Source organism: Aspergillus fischeri, genomic scaffold (assembly GCF_000149645.3).
Source record: "Aspergillus fischeri NRRL 181 1099437636252 genomic scaffold, whole genome shotgun sequence".
NCBI lineage: Eukaryota > Fungi > Ascomycota > Eurotiomycetes > Eurotiales > Aspergillaceae > Aspergillus > Aspergillus fischeri.
In genome coordinates this window covers 362,573-376,755 of record NW_001509768.1, presented here as the reverse complement: position 1 = coordinate 376,755, position 14,183 = coordinate 362,573, and the positions used below count along the sequence as shown (strand labels likewise).

At 50.7% G+C, this 14,183-nt stretch overlaps 6 protein-coding genes across 6 annotated transcripts; 4 read left to right on the top strand and 2 right to left on the bottom strand.

Annotated features, from left to right (window-relative positions):
* Positions 1 to 68: 68 nt before the first annotated feature.
* NFIA_062960 (spindle checkpoint protein MAD2) lies at positions 69 to 1,144 on the bottom strand (the record flags this gene model as incomplete). The annotated part of the gene is made up of 8 exons (XM_001263031.1): positions 69 to 360; positions 428 to 501; positions 561 to 706; positions 754 to 782; positions 838 to 876; positions 935 to 960; positions 1,012 to 1,037; positions 1,096 to 1,144. The coding sequence occupies 8 exons, from the start codon at positions 1,142 to 1,144 to the stop codon at positions 69 to 71; spliced, it is 681 nt and encodes a 226-aa protein (XP_001263032.1).
* Positions 1,145 to 1,406: 262 nt separating this feature from the next.
* Positions 1,407 to 3,458, top strand: NFIA_062950 (GTPase GUF1; the record flags this gene model as incomplete). The annotated part of the gene is made up of 1 exon (XM_001263030.1): positions 1,407 to 3,458. The coding sequence occupies one exon, from the start codon at positions 1,407 to 1,409 to the stop codon at positions 3,456 to 3,458; it is 2,052 nt and encodes a 683-aa protein (XP_001263031.1).
* Positions 3,459 to 3,908: 450 nt separating this feature from the next.
* NFIA_062940 (DNA-directed RNA polymerase III core subunit RPO31) lies at positions 3,909 to 8,358 on the top strand (the record flags this gene model as incomplete). The annotated part of the gene is made up of 2 exons (XM_001263029.1): positions 3,909 to 4,003; positions 4,092 to 8,358. The coding sequence occupies 2 exons, from the start codon at positions 3,909 to 3,911 to the stop codon at positions 8,356 to 8,358; spliced, it is 4,362 nt and encodes a 1,453-aa protein (XP_001263030.1).
* Positions 8,359 to 8,743: 385 nt separating this feature from the next.
* NFIA_062930 (putative endosomal sorting complex protein TSG101) lies at positions 8,744 to 10,809 on the top strand (the record flags this gene model as incomplete). The annotated part of the gene is made up of 4 exons (XM_001263028.1): positions 8,744 to 8,842; positions 8,895 to 9,003; positions 9,106 to 9,344; positions 9,418 to 10,809. The coding sequence occupies 4 exons, from the start codon at positions 8,744 to 8,746 to the stop codon at positions 10,807 to 10,809; spliced, it is 1,839 nt and encodes a 612-aa protein (XP_001263029.1).
* A 659-nt stretch (positions 10,810 to 11,468) lies between these two features.
* NFIA_062920 (uncharacterized protein) lies at positions 11,469 to 12,352 on the bottom strand (the record flags this gene model as incomplete). The annotated part of the gene is made up of 2 exons (XM_001263027.1): positions 11,469 to 11,671; positions 11,707 to 12,352. 2 exons carry the CDS (start codon positions 12,350 to 12,352, stop codon positions 11,469 to 11,471), a joined length of 849 nt encoding a protein of 282 aa, XP_001263028.1.
* A 363-nt stretch (positions 12,353 to 12,715) lies between these two features.
* NFIA_062910 (uncharacterized protein) lies at positions 12,716 to 13,872 on the top strand (the record flags this gene model as incomplete). The annotated part of the gene is made up of 2 exons (XM_001263026.1): positions 12,716 to 13,607; positions 13,841 to 13,872. The coding sequence occupies 2 exons, from the start codon at positions 12,716 to 12,718 to the stop codon at positions 13,870 to 13,872; spliced, it is 924 nt and encodes a 307-aa protein (XP_001263027.1).
* Positions 13,873 to 14,183: the final 311 nt, after the last annotated feature.

Here is a 14,183-nt window from a genome sequence, read left to right as displayed (position 1 = left end):
GCTGTGTAACTCCCTTTCCTGAACGCCATCCTGCAAGAATAATTTACCCAGATTTGGACAATACGCGGTCATTCGGCCAGGCGATAGCTGACCAGGGTCTCCACTCTGTGGTTATTCGTACTGAAGCTTCGCAGCTGCACTTTCTCGGCATTCTTGATCTCTTTGGCATCGCTGTCGCCCCATTCGACGGGCACCTCCGAGTCTGCGTCAGCGTACACAAGGACGTTGAACGTGCAGTCTCCGTCCAGAACTGGGAGGAAGGTGACCGAGGCCGTAATTTGGCGGAAGATAGCTTGTATCTCTTCCTGGATTTCTTTCTCTGTCTTCTCAACCGCAGTCGAATCTTGAATCTCCGTGTCTCTGTTGCATAGGACAAGGTTTTATTAGTATCGTGGGTGTTGAACATGGGAGGAAGAGGCAGACATACCCCGGAGTGGCATTCTCCTTATCAGCAGATTTTCGAGAAGTTTGGCTCTTGGTATGCTTTCCGAATATTTGGACCTGATGATAATCAAATTCTGATGAGCCTCTGCGCGCATCCATTCAGGGGGCTGCCTTACATCAAACTGCCATCTTTCGACGTGCTCCCCAGTCTCCTTATCTGTAATCACCACAACAAGTTTCGATATCTTGCCTCCAAGCATCCACTTGTTTAACTGCGACATAATCTTCTTGATGTAGGCCTTGACCTGGTCGTCGGCAGTAACTGGGCTCGATCAGCGAGAGTTGCGGGTAGCGAGGGAATGGACCAACCGAGCATATTGAGACCATATTTCTTGACACTGTACCCGCATTAGTTCAATTGTCTACCACTATCGTGGGCGGGCGTAAACTGACGTTGTAAAGTCTTCTGGTGGATATACCCCTCGTTGAAACCTAGGAACCAAAGCGATGAGTATGCGTTGCACCCATCCTCTAGTGCACATCAACATACAGGATGGAGTTTATCGAGTATTCAAACTAAATCTTGTCAACCAGTGTCCTCCATCCAGATCGATGGAATTGACTCACGAATTCTGCCACGAGCTTCGCCGAGCCTGTCATAAATGGGTGAGCTTCAAGAAGCAATCAACAACGGCCAAATTCGTGTCTCACCTTTGATGGAGAGCTTGTGCACCTTGGATTTATCTTTCGTTGCGGACATTTTCAGTGTATTTTATCAAGCTCGAGGTTGTAGATGGGATGCTTGCTCGTTCGTGGGGTCTCTTGACTGGTCAAAAACGAGGCAGCTTTTGTTTACCTCGATAGTCACCGCAGCAATCCGTTGTTCCACCGCCCGGGACTTAGCACTTTTTCTCCGCAGCAAGTGATCCGGTGCCGCACTTTTTTTTCTCGGAATCGGCAGTGGGCAACTCGAATCCTCATCTTAAAAGGCATCCTATTCCCATGCCATTGCAGTACTCCAGATGCGAGGATGCCTGCAGTTAGCCAGATGGCTGAGCGCTGCACCGAAAGGCACAGCTGCAAGCCTGACGAGGGCGCCATTCGTCCTTGCTAACGCTCCCCGATTTTTCACCAGCTCCGCTTCTCACGCCGGATCGAGATCGACCGCTACAAAGCCGGTATCCGACCTCGAGAACAGAATAGCAGCTATTCCAATCGAGCGATACCGAAACTTTTGCATCGTCGCCCATGTCGATCATGGCAAAAGCACACTTTCCGACCGCCTGCTCGAACTCACAGGGACGATTGAGCCCGGCTCGAACAAACAAGTGTTGGACAAGCTCGACGTGGAGCGGGAACGTGGCATCACCGTGAAGGCGCAAACCTGCTCGATGATATACAATCACAATGGTGAAGACTATTTATTGCACCTGGTTGATACTCCAGGCCACGTGGACTTCCGTGCAGAGGTATCACGCAGTTATGCTAGTTGTGGAGGAGCATTGCTCCTGGTCGATGCCAGTCAAGGAATCCAGGCACAGACAGTTGCGAACTTCTACCTCGCTTTCGCGCAGGGCTTGGAATTGATTCCAGTCATCAACAAGGTCGATTTGCCCTCGGCTGAACCAGAGCGGGCTCTTGAGCAGATGAAGAATTCCTTCGAGCTCGACACCGAGAACGCAGTGATGGTTTCAGCCAAGACAGGTCTCAATGTTGAAAAATTACTTCCGACAGTTATTGAGAAGATCCCAGCGTATGGCTATTTCCCTGTCTATCTTCATAAGCTGTTTCCGTTACTGACTCTTACCAGCCCCATCGGCGATTGCAAGAAGCCCCTGCGAATGTTACTCGTCGACTCCTGGTACGATTCCTACAAAGGCGTAATCTGTCTGGTCCGCATCTTCGACGGTGAAATTCGAGCGGGCCAGCAGGTCGTGTCGTTTGCGACGGGTCTTAAGTACTACGTTGGCGAGGTTGGCATCATGTATCCAAACGAAACACCACAGAGCGTGCTCCGTGCCGGCCAAGTTGGATACATCTACTTTAACCCTGGTATGAAACGAAGCAAAGAAGCGAAGATTGGTGACACATTTACAAGGGTCGGGTTTGAGAAAGCCGTTGAACCGCTCCCGGGCTTTGAGGAGCCCAAGTCGATGGTTTTTGTGGCGGCTTACCCGGTGGATGCAGACCATTTTGAGCATTTGGAAGACAGTATCAACCAGCTCGTGCTTAACGACAGGAGTATCACCGTGCAGAAGGAGTCGTCAGAGGCTCTTGGCGCCGGCTTCAGACTGGGATTTCTAGGCACACTGCACTGTTCTGTGTTTGAGGATCGCTTGCGTCAGGAGCACGGTGCTAGCATTATCATCACACCTCCATCAGTACCTGTCAAGATCATTTGGAAGGACGGAAAAGAAGAGATCATTACCAGCCCTGCCAAATTTCCGGAAGACGAAGAACTGCGCTCCAAGGTGGCTGAGATTCAAGAGCCCTACGTCCTGGCTACCCTGACCTTCCCCGAGGAGTACCTCGGCAAGGTCATTGAACTTTGTGAGGCAAACCGAGGTGAGCAAAAGAGTTTAGAGTATTTCACAGCGACGCAGGTCATTCTTAAGTATGAGCTGCCTCTTGCTCAACTGGTCGATGACTTCTTCGGCAAGCTCAAGGGGTCCACCAAAGGCTACGCAAGCCTGGACTATGAGGAGTCCGCTTGGCAAACAGGGAACATCGTCAAGCTGCAACTCTTGGTTAATAAGGCGCCTGTCGATGCTGTTGCTCGCATTGTCCACTTGAGTCAAGTGGAAAGGCTCGGACGACAATGGGTGACAAAATTCAAGGAGCATGTCGATCGACAACTGTTTGAGGTCGTGATCCAGGCTGCTGTTGGTAAAAAGATCATCGCCCGAGAGACAGTCAAACCCTACCGAAAAGATGTCTTGGCCAAGCTCCATGCTAGTGATGTCAGTCGGCGCCGGAAACTGCTGGAGAAGCAGAAAGAAGGACGAAAGAGACTGAGGGCTGTCGGAAACGTGGTGATTGAGCACAAGGCGTTCCAGGCCTTCCTCGCCAAATAAACGCTTGAAATGCTTCCGCATCTGTAGAATAGTATCATCCTGTTTATGTTGTATATCTATTTATTTATCGTTCAATATACCCCTGTCTATGTCTACTGCGCATTTACAGTATCCAAACTAACACTGCAATATCTCCATGTTGGATGAAATTCTGGATGTTGATTGGTCGGAACCTTGAGGGGCCGGAGCTGGAGCTTCTGGCCGCAAAAAAGTTCGTCGCCGACCCCGCCGCCGCAATGATCTGAACAATTTCTCCTCCTTCAACGGTTGCCTCTTCTCTTCAGCTCCTTCCTGGTCGAAGTTCACCATCGCAGCGGTCTTGCTTATCTTTATCACGGAGCACTTTCCGTCTGGAGCATAATATACGCGCCGAATTTACACAGCGTGGCCGTCTGCAGCTCGGTTTAGTCATCTGTGCCTCATTGCCATGATCAGCTCTTGACAACGGCAATGCAGCCTCCGGAAGGTGTGCAGGTCGACCTGGGCAAGGCCCAGGTCATAGACCGCGTCCCCAAAGTTATAAAAGAATTAAAATTCGGTGTACTGTATGAATGTCCTTGTTCCGCTTTCAGAGACTTACTGCCATGGTGCTGGATGATTGGATTGTGACTAATTCTGGATTCGGTGTACCAGGTCCAACGACGACATAGTCAGCCAAGCTGTAGTGGAGGTTTCCGATCGGAAGTTCTTCGATCTCGAACATGATAGAGCGGTGGTTCCCCACGGTCCTCTCGATGGGCGCATGGGTATCTCAAGCAAGACCGCCACTTGCCAAACATGCGGTGGCTCTCTTCAGGTCTGCAACGGTCATTTCGGCCATGTGAGACTCGTCCTACCTGCCTTCCATGTCGGATACTTCAAACGTGTTATCAGCATTCTGCAGGAGATTTGCAAGGAGTGTTCGCGCATTTTGCTGCCCGAGGCAGAGCGACGTGCTTTTCTCCGCGAGATGCGTCGGCCGGGGTTGGACAATCTTCGACGGTTGCAGATCGCGAAACGTATCAACGAACGCTGCCGGAAGACGCGGACATGTGAGGCGTGCGGTGCTATCAATGGCGTGGTTAAAAAGGCCGGTAACAGTGCGCTGAAAATCACACACGACAAATTCCGTGCGTTCAATGTGTCGACATCAGTGAAAAAGGTTCCACCGCCCAGCAAGATTGTCTTCGACCGTTCTTTCGATGAAGCCAGGACTTCGAACGCAGAGGTAGAGAAGCACTACAAGAAGGCTCAGGATGATATGAATGCCCTGCGTGTTCTCAATTTGTTCAAGAAGGTCTCCGATACCGACTGTGAATTGCTTGGACTGAACCCAAAGGAAGCCAGACCTGAAATGTTCCTCTGGCAATTTATTCCCGCACCCCCAGTGTGTATCCGTCCCTCCGTTGGCCAAGATGCTGCTTCCACCGAGGATGACTTGACAGCCAAGCTGGGAGATATTGTCCAGAGTAACATCAACCTGAAGAACGCCCTTATGAAAGGAGCACCCGTTCAAACTATCGTGGAATGCTGGGACTACATGCAGCTCCAGATTGCTGTTTACATCAACAGCGATGTCCCTGGTCTCAACAAAGCCGATTTAGGCAAGCCTATTCGAGGTTTCGTGCAGCGTTTGAAGGGAAAGCAAGGACGATTTCGTGGTAATCTTTCTGGGAAACGAGTTGATTTCTCCGGTAGAACCGTCATTTCTCCTGATCCCAATTTACGGGTTGATGAAGTCGCCGTCCCAGAATTAGTGGCGAAGAACATGACCTATCCCGAAGTTGTCACCCGCTACAACAAGGAGAAACTGCAGCAAAGGGTTCGAAACGGAACAAAGAAATGGCCAGGAGCGAACTACATCATCAAGAAGGGTTCGGATTTCAAGCTGTTTTTGAAGTACGGTAATCTCAACATGATCGCCGATCAGATCCAAGAAGGAGACGTGATCGAGCGTCACATTGAGGATGGCGATATCGTCCTTTTCAATCGACAACCCTCTCTTCACAAGCTCAGTATTCTCTCTCACTTCGCCAAAGTTCGCCCGCATCGGACGTTCCGGCTCAACGAGTGTGTCTGCAATCCATACAATGCTGATTTCGACGGTGACGAGATGAATCTTCATGTGCCCCAGACAGAAGAGGCGAGAGCCGAAGCTATGGAGCTGATGGGTGTGAAGAACAACTTGGCCACTCCGAAGAACGGAGAACCCATCATCTCTGCCATTCAAGATTTCATCAGTGCTGCCTATATCCTAAGCAGTAAGGATAATTTCTTCGACCGTCGGTCCTTTACGCAGATTTGTCTCTATATGCTGGGGCCGGAAACTCGATTTGATCTTCCTCCGCCTGCCGTCCTCAAGCCCCAGATGCTGTGGACTGGAAAGCAGGTCTTCAACATCCTGATGCGTCCCAGCAAGGACGACCCTGTCCTGGTTAACCTTGACGCCGCTTGCAGAGAATTCAAACCGCCAAAGGATGGTCGGCCAAAAGACCTGGATCCAAACGATGGCTGGCTTGTCATCCGTAACTCCGAAGTCATGTGCGGTGTGATGGACAAGGCCACCATTGGTTCCGGAAAGAAGGACAATGTCTTTTACATTATGCTCAGAGATTTCGGTCCCGCGGCCGCCGCCGAGGGTATGAACCGCTTGTCTAAGCTATCTGCGCGTTGGTTCACAAACATGGGATTTTCTATCGGTATCACAGATGTCTACCCGAGTGAAAGCCTGGTACGATCAAAGAATGAGCTCGTTGAGGCGGCTTACGCGCAGTGTGACGAAGTCATTGCCAAATATAAGGCTGGAACACTTGAGAAATACCCTGGTTGTGATGAGTTGCAGACTATGGAGAACCAACTGTCTGGTATTCTCAGCAAGGTCCGTCAACAGGCAGGTGACGAGTGTATTGCTCAACTTAGCAAGTACAACTCTCCTTTGATCATGGCTACTTCAGGATCGAAGGGCTCCAGTATCAACGTCTCGCAGATGGTTGCTCTCGTCGGTCAACAAATTATCGGTGGTCAACGTGTGCAAGACGGGTTCCAGGACAGAACGCTGCCCCATTTTCCGAAGAACGCTCGACAGCCTCCGTCAAAAGGTTTCGTGCGCAACAGTTTCTTTTCTGGGCTGTTGCCTACTGAGTTCATTTTCCACGCAATGTCTGGTCGTGAAGGTCTGGTCGATACTGCTGTCAAGACAGCAGAAACTGGTTACATGTCCCGTCGTCTCATGAAGTCTCTCGAGGACCTTTCCAGTAGATACGATGACACCGTCCGAAACTCTTCAGATGCCATCGTTCAGTTCCAATATGGTGACGACAAGTTGGATCCTGTCGATATGGAAGGTAAAGCCAAGCCTGTCCACTTTGACCGGACTTTCATCCACGCTGAGTCCATCACGTACGATAATGACGAGCGGAGTCTGCTTCCGCACGAAATTATGGAAGTATGTGAAGAGATGCTTTCCAAGGAGCGTGCAAAATTGGTCCGCGAAGATCTACTAGGCAATAAGCTTTCTTACATGGATAGAAGCGACCACGGTGTTGATCAATTCGAGAGCGCGCGTGACTTCCTTGAGTCGATTCAGCAATACATATCCAGCAAAGCTGACAAGCTGATCTCTCGTGGCGGTGATATTGATCCATCAGATGAGAGGAGCCAGAAGGGCTTGAACCACACCGGAAAGCTGACAGAGAAGACTCTCAGAACATTCATTACGTCATGTTTGATGAAGTACAAGAAGGCTCAGGTCGAGCCTGGCCACGCCGTTGGTGCTGTTGGTGCACAGTCAATTGGTGAACCGGGAACTCAGATGACCTTGAAGACCTTCCACTTTGCCGGTGTTGCTGGTATGAGTATTACTCAAGGTGTTCCTCGTATTAAGGAAATCATCAACGCATCGAAGGAGATCAGTACCCCTGTTATCTCCTGTGACCTCGTCACCAAAGACAATGTCATCGCGGCACGTATTGTCAAGGGACGTATTGAAAAGACGTACCTGAGGGATATTATTCACTATGTCCGAGAAGCCTGGACTGGCAAGGAGGCCTACCTTACTGTCAAGATTAACTGGGAGACCATTCAAAATCTGGCCCTTGAGCTTAAGATCAGGAACATCGTCGACGCCATCAAGAACCACAAGCGTTTCAAGGCCGATGATCTGAAATTCCGAAGCACCAATTCTCATATCCATATCTACATGGACATTGACCCTGCCAGCAAAGCGTCTCTATCCAAGACCGAAATTGCAGCAACCAGTGCCGATCCTTTCCTCCGCCTCAAGCATCTCAAGCGCATCCTCCCCGATATACAGGTGCTTGGTCATCCGCAAGCAAGCCGCGCCATCATCCGTACCGACGATACATCCAGCACCAATACACTCCTTGTTGAAGGTTACGGGCTGAAGGAGTGCATGACCACGCTTGGTGTCAATGGTCTCCGCACTTCTACCAATAACGTCATGGAGATGCGTGATGTTCTTGGTATCGAAGCGGCCAGAGTCACGATTGTCCAAGAAATCAGCGAGGTCATGAAGGACATGGGCATTGACCCTCGTCATATGCAACTTCTTGCTGATGTCATGACGTACAAGGGCGAAGTCCTTGGTATCACTCGTTTCGGTCTTGCGAAGATGCGTGACTCTGTTCTGCAACTCGCTTCCTTTGAGAAGACTGCGGACCATCTGTTTGATGCTGGTGGTGCTGGTCGTACCGATCTAATCGAGGGTGTCTCCGAATGCATCATTATGGGTAAGACCGTTAGTCTGGGTACCGGCGCCATGGAGGTCGTGCGTAAATTGAACTTCTTCGAGGGCCAGATTGGTCGGAAGAAGACCACTTTTGAAGACGTGTGGACTGAGATCTACGAGGAGCCTGCCGATGCTCAGAAGGGGAGAAGGGTCAGAAGGAAAATCCGAGCTTGATCTCTTTATTCCAGTGACGTTCTCTTGAGGGTCCATGAAGGGAGAGGAGCGAAAAAATTTGCATTCTACGGCGTTAGGTACTCTGTGATTGTACATGTAGTATTATCTTTTCTGTGCATTAGCGATACCGTTAACGACAGTGATGGATGGCGGCGTGGCTATTTGACCTTTGCTATTCTCATCTTTGTCAATAGTCAATTCTATGATTATCTCGGAACTCTCGATCACGTCAAGATTAGTAGTATTTTCTTGATATTTCAATGCATTCAAGCTGCGGTTAGCCTTCCACAAGCAAGTACCACATGGAGATGGCGGTGATGGCTCCAGCCAAGACGCGATGCGGGGAAGATGGAGAGCGCCTTTAGCTTGGGCGGGCATTTTTGACATGACAACTTCCCACCATGCGAGCTCCTGTATCCGCCTCTTCGACATGGCTGCAGTGCCGCAGAGGACATTGAACTGGCTATACAGTGTGCTGACTCGGGTTTGTTTCAACTTTTAATTCTCCCATCGTAGAGAAGTACTGACTTTTCCAGGATCACTATGATCCCAAGCAAACCTACCAAGATCCCAATCGCACTTACTACGATGTCGCCAATGTCCTCGCACAATACCCTTCACTCTCGCCACGGACGGATGTGTACAGTAAGTTCTCATAATTATGCTACAGCGCATTGATCGTTTTGTTTCCTCTACCTGTATTCAATCTGGAATTATTGGTGCTAATGAAGGTCGCTCATCCCGCAGCATACGAAACCGGTTTCTCTGCCTTACTCCTCCACCTGACCGGCACAATACCAGTGTCATTTCGCGGCACCGTCTACAAATTTCCAATCGCATTATGGATTCCGAACACTTATCCTCGCGAACCCCCGATGGTCTATGTAACTCCGACGCAGGACATGGCCGTTCGAGTAGGGCAGCATGTGACGCTGGAGGGAAGAGTGTATCACCATTATCTCGCACACTGGGCTGAGGCATGGGATGTTCGTTTGCCTGATACCTTGCATTGGACTTTTCTCCCGGGGAACTGTGACTGACTTACGCTTTCGGATGCAGAGATCAAACCTCGTCGATTTCCTGACGATTCTTCGGGAGGTCTTTGCGAAGGAACCGCCGGTCAAGTACAAACAACCACAGGTACCGCAAGGACCTCAACAAGCAGGGCCTACGCAGACACCGCCCCCTTTGCCTCCTCTGCCCCCAGAGCTAAGTTCGTCGACGCATCGACCTTCGCCGACCCCTCAGACCGCTCCGCCGCAGCCGACCGGGCAGGTGCCGCCACCCCCTCCTCCGAAGCCAGGGCAGGCCGTTGCTGCTGAACAATCGCAAGTACCACAAGCTGGGAGGTACAACTCTCCTCCACCTCTACCGCCGTTACCGCCAAAGGAACAAGATCTCCGACGTCAATCGTTGCAATTCCATGCGAACACAGGTGGTCATATCCCCGACAGGTCTTTCCAATATCATCCTGAAAGGGGTGTTGCACCTGGTGGAGGGACAGCGGGCTCGTATGGGTTGTCGCTACCACCACACCATACTGCAGTCCAGGCAGTTCCAGCGTATCTGTCTGGGCCAGGACATCAGCCAGGCGACGGTGTCCCGCCCAGAAGTCCCCCGCCTGCCAGCCTACCGCGAGGACCTCAGCAGCCGCCGTTCCCTGTGCAACAAGCTCCTGCACATCCCTCCTTGTACCAGCAGAATGGTACTCGGTACCAGCAGCCGCCGCAGCCGGCCATGCAGCCTCTACCTCATGGCCAAGCGCAGCCGCCAATTCCCGCCCACGAGCCAGCGCCGAAACCAAAGACACAAACACCGGATCTCCTGACCTCACCCTTCGAGCTTGAACTCCCCTCATTCACGCCCACGGGTCCTGCACCGCCGATCCCGCCAAACCCTGAAAAGGACGCCCTCCTGCACGCTGTGTCTAAGACCCTCGCCGAAACTGTTCAAGCCAACGTCTCCCAGTCCGAATCCGCCGCTCAGTCCCTCCTCTCCCAGTCCCAGTCCCTTCAAGCCGCCATCGCCACCTTACAAGGCGAGATCTCCTCTCTCAATTCTCTCAACTCAACTTTGCAGTCCAACACCTCCATTCTCCAGCAATCGCTCCACCGTGCCGACGGCGTCATCGCAGCCGCGCAGGCACGCATCTCCTCGTCCACTGCTCAATCCCATGCCTCAAGCTCTGGCTCAGACGCGGCACCATCGGCTCTGCCGCCCATCGATGAGGTCCTCGTCGCCCCTACCGTCGTTGGTAAGCAGCTTTATGACCTCGTGTCCGATGAACGAGGAATCCAGCAGGCTATTTACGCCCTGCAAGCTGCCTTGGTCAAAGGAGTCATTGGCGTTGACACGTGGTCGCGGCATACGCGCAGTTTGGCGCGTGAAGCGTTCTTGAAGCGGGCTCTAATTCGGAAGATCGGCAAGGGAATGGGGCTTGAAGAGGCTTGATCGATGCCTTTACCTTTTTCCTATGTAGCCTTATAGAAATGGGCGCTTCCGGAGAATGTTTCTGCACTTGTTACTAGAGCGGAGCATTTGACAATTGCAATGTTGATACCCATATTATGACATGCTGTGATAAATTAGCCGTCTCTAAAGAAATATATGCATCAGCATTACTATCGACTACTTTTTTGTATCCACTAGGCGGTCAACCATCAGTGCACAGCTATTCTTTCACTTTAAAGTGTCACATCGCAAAGGACCACTGACTTCTATCCTCCTTTCTCTCGGGGCTCTATCAGAGTTAGCCATACCATGCCTGCATATCAATTTTAGCTAAGATGTACCGTCATGGTTCCGTTTAGCCCAGTGGTCCGACTCCTGAGACTTTATCCTGCTGGTAATCCAGCATATACCGGAATGGTTGTGTCGCACCACTCTTTTCCGGTGTTCAAAGCTGCTGTCTGTTGATTGACCATGTGGCAAGGAATGCTCAGAATGCTTATATGTCCTTGCTCACGGCCGTCAATCGTTACTGGGATTGCGTACGGAGTAAGCCCATTTACGCCACGGAGAAGAGAGAAGAGTAGAAGCTAAACTTGAGCTGTACAGTGGCCTCGAGGTTTGCCGCGGAAGATGGGGAGAAACTCACTTGATGATGATAATTAGGCTTTCCCAGGACCTGAAGAAGCCCAGATCCCCAGTAGCCCCTGCTCCAGCCAGATGTTCTCGGCAAGACGCTGCAGACTACCCTGGTCGAACTCAATGTTGATTTCCCGGGGGTTGTCCGCTTCTCGCAAGAAGAGATCCTCAAATTCAATAACGAGGGGCTCATTATCGAACAAGATGTCTTCATTCTGTCGCCAGACTATCACCTTCTGTGTCATCTCAGGCTTCCGTTACTGATCTTCCACTTTTCCAGCACAATTTCCGGAATTCGTGGATCCACTGATATCGCTAGGGAGATTTTGACATCGCCTTCCGACTCCTCAAGCCAGAAACGCGCGTCCTCCTCCAGCTTCGATTTCCCTTGGGAGACTCCAACCTCTAACACCACAGTCGGCCATTTTCGAGAACGGCCGGCCGGAGGACGCCTCGGACCCCAGCCATTATCCGGTACTTTGGCACAATCATCTCCTTGAATCATGGTGTCTGAGAAATTTCTCAAAACAGTCGACAGTCCCATCCGATCGACCGCTTCCTTCAGGATATAATTGAAAGTCTGCGTAGCCTCTGTATGCTCGGGGGTGCCCCTGGCGATTTCAACGAAGAGGAGTTGACGGGAGCGATTATATGATTTCCACTGCTTGCTCAGGTCGGTTTCTTCTTGGAAGTCGCGCTCGAAAATGGTTTCAGAGACGTTAGAGAAGACTATCCAGTCGCAGGGAGATGAGCGTTGGGGATCTTTGAATTGATGGAGCTCTGAGTCGACGATGTTCTGGAAATGATCGGGGCCTTCCCATGGGTAAATATTCACTGTTGGAGGGAGACCCTCCAGGTCGTCGCTTGCCCAGATCTTGCCATCACTTCTAGATCCTGTACTGGACATTTTGGGGTGGTCATACGGGTATTGATTCTTACATTGAGACTGGATGTTTAAAGTGATTTGGTGACTATATTTATAAGAATTAGAATTGCCTCATGATGATGGCATTATCAATGCAGGCGAACCCATGCATCTCCTTCTATTTCAGTATGCTACCTAGATAAACTGTGGGGATGAGCCTTAGCTAAATCCCATGGTTGCCTGGGACCCACATTGTGTATAAGTATAACCTTAAACCTTGCTTCATCTTCTATCTAGTCTATCTACTACCCAACCCAGATATGGAGCTGGCTGTTCCAACATAGGTAACTATTGACTATCTTATGGCACTGTTCCAGAGTCCCTGACCCTGATAAATAGATTATCATGGCAGAAGAACAGCTCAATCCGGATGACGAGGGACTGGACAGGCCGTTTCGTTTCATAGTCACTGGCAAATACCTCGCTGTTCGCTATGACGACAACAGCTTCACTCTACACCGTGATTACCATGGCAATGGGAGCCTGTTTTATCTTTCCGATGATGAAATTCACATAATCAGAGATCACACATATGTTGGCCAGCTCAGCAGTTATCCCATCTACAAAGACAACGTGTTTCACATCTGCCGTGGGTCACAGTACCTCTCTCGAGAGGGGCGTTGGACGGACAATATCGATGAAGCACTTGATGTTCAGATCGACCCAGAGGACCCAGACAGGACCGACAGCGCTGATAGTGCTGACAGTGCTCCTATCCTATCACTTCTCGAGCCAATTATCAATCCCGCTCATCCTGTTTCCGCAGACGGAATCGACCTCTACCATCCCGATAAGCAGTTCGCTCTGTATCCCGTTACTGGCGACGGCCTTTGGTACGGTGACGCTGGTAACTTCGACGGCAAGCTTGTCTTCGGCGGCAATCCATACAGCGCCGGAATCCCGTTTCAGCTCTCGGTACACGAAGGCCGCACGCGAATCCGCGCAAATGACGGCATGTACCTTACCGTCGTCATGGAAGATGATCTTGTCCCGTACCTGAAAGAGGAATGCCAGCGGCATTCCAGGGTCAGTTTGTGCGCACACTGTTCAACATGGTACAGCCTTGGCTTTCGTCCTGAGCCTGATGATTGTCTTGTCCTGATTCCCCACGGTCTGCCTAGCATGTTTGTCTTGCATGACGGGGCTTTCTACTACAGCATGAATGTCCTCAAGGCAAGCTATGCCGAGACCGAGCGCGTCAAGCACATTGAGGAGGCATCGCTTTTTCAGTTTGTTGGTTAGTTGTGTCGCGGCCAAAAGAATTCCTGATCAAAGGTGCTCGAAGAAAGCCATAGAGTTGGTTCCTACAATCTATTTCTACCCTATGGACCTAGTTCTAGTCCACTGTTATAGGATAAATCGTATTCTGATCATGCAGGTGGCAGCAGAATTAAAGGTTAGTTTGGTACAGTCAGAGAGAAGGGTAGATAATTTAACTAACTTAGTAAACAGTATTTCTGACCTCTCTAGCTAAGTTGATCACTACATTAATCATCGAATAACGTCTGTGACTCTGTGGGCATGCTGAGCACCAGCCTCTGCATTAATGACGTGTCAGCTTCATTCTGGATGGTGCAATCATATCCTGGCCAGTATGGCCTATGAGGTCATCTCATGATCTCAATTGAAGTCAACAGCTGCTAAAGGTGGGCGCTAAGGAGCCGTCTCACAGCCGGGTTGGCATTTGATCTAGCCATAGCATGCACGAGGCTTCGTGAGTCGGCCTTGTATCCGCATGATCTTATTCATTAAATGCAGGATCCCCGCCCTCCTCGCGCCTTTACATCTTTCCGTTCTTTCGTTGCAAAGCTTC